Consider the following 1,346-nt stretch of genomic DNA (forward strand, 5'->3'; position numbering starts at 1 on the left):
GTTTTTGAAATTTTTCCCCTCTCATTTTCCCTCTTCCCCCTCCATTTCCCCTAACACTCTAGTTTATTTTCTTTATTTCTGTCTCGCCCCTAAGACAGAACGCCTTGATCGTGCCTTTGTTGATTGTTATACTTTGATGGGGGATCGATGATGATGTGGCCGTAAACATTGATCGAATATATATAAAATCTAATTGCATGTGAAATATTGGAAGCCATGATGATATTATGATAAATTTTTTTATATTGGGGGGGTGATGAGGTTTTTTGTCGCTGTTCGAATCTAAATGAGGGTTTTCCTTCTCACTCTGCGAAAAAATGGTTAAAAACACAGTTAAGATTTATTAAACAACGAAAAGCAACTGCCTAAATAAAGGCAACTAGATTGCCGTGTGGCTTATCTGGTGAATGGCTAACCGAAGGATGATTCGAGTGAGTGATTCTACATTTATTTGCTGACTGACTTGTCATATGGCTAGCTTCATCGTTACCTGTGTTTAACATTAATAGACTTTCCTTGTCATTGAAAATGTATCTGGCTTAATCATCTTGCTGATTTAACAAGTGACTGAAATTCCAATTGACTTTTGAAGTGACTGACTCATCAAGTGTCTGAGTCTCAAGAGTGGCAGTCTCATCATGATCCGATTTCAAAACTGACTGACTGACTCACCAAGTATCCAATTTCCTAAGTCCTTGACTCACCAGGTATCCAACACCCAAGCGTCTTACTTACTAAATGTCTGCCTCTCCGAGTACCCGACCCTTCAAGTGTCTTTTTTTACTAAGTGTCTTATTCTCCAAGTATCCGCCCCCTCGAGTGTCTGGCTCATCGAGTGCGCGAAGACCTTACCAGCTGCTCTGCCATGGCCAGCAGAATCGGGTGGTGAGCGGGCATCGCCATCAGGAGCGGGTCCACTTCGCCGTCCTCCGTCAGCGCCATCAGGCCTGACTTGGGCCCATGGGCGTCCACCATGAGCGGCTTCGTCATGATGGCGCCGAGGGGCAGCACCATCCCCCCGGCCGCCCACAGCAGGGACACGCGGGTCGCCGCCCACACCATCCAGTCCGGCCACGAGCTCCTGATGGTGTGCTTCCTGATCTCCTCCAGGGGCGTTTGGCTGACGAGCTGGCGAGGGAGGGAAGGGCTTGTGTTAGATTCAGAGAGGAGGCACGAGGCAGAAGAGGTAAGCGAGGTGATGGAACATAATTAGTCACGTTTTTTTATTTATCTATCTTTCGCGTGTGGGATAACGATTGAAAAAAAAATATATACGTTTTCTGGGAGAAATTCATAGTGTCCAATCTTGAGAACACAATTTGATCAATTAAAATAAATAATTGAAA

The 1,346-nt window shown here is 45.2% G+C and overlaps 1 protein-coding gene across 1 annotated transcript in view; it reads right to left on the reverse strand.

Moving 5' to 3' along the window:
- LOC119592313 overlaps positions 1-1,346 on the reverse strand; it is a gene marked incomplete at its 3' end in the record, with an annotated part of 13,834 nt that overhangs the window by 9,359 nt on the left and 3,129 nt on the right. The window contains 1 exon segment of the mRNA XM_037941140.1: positions 853-1,128. Coding sequence (XP_037797068.1) covers positions 853-1,128 — 276 coding nt within the window.

Source organism: Penaeus monodon, chromosome 30, assembly GCF_015228065.2.
Source record: "Penaeus monodon isolate SGIC_2016 chromosome 30, NSTDA_Pmon_1, whole genome shotgun sequence".
Taxonomy (NCBI): domain Eukaryota; kingdom Metazoa; phylum Arthropoda; class Malacostraca; order Decapoda; family Penaeidae; genus Penaeus; species Penaeus monodon.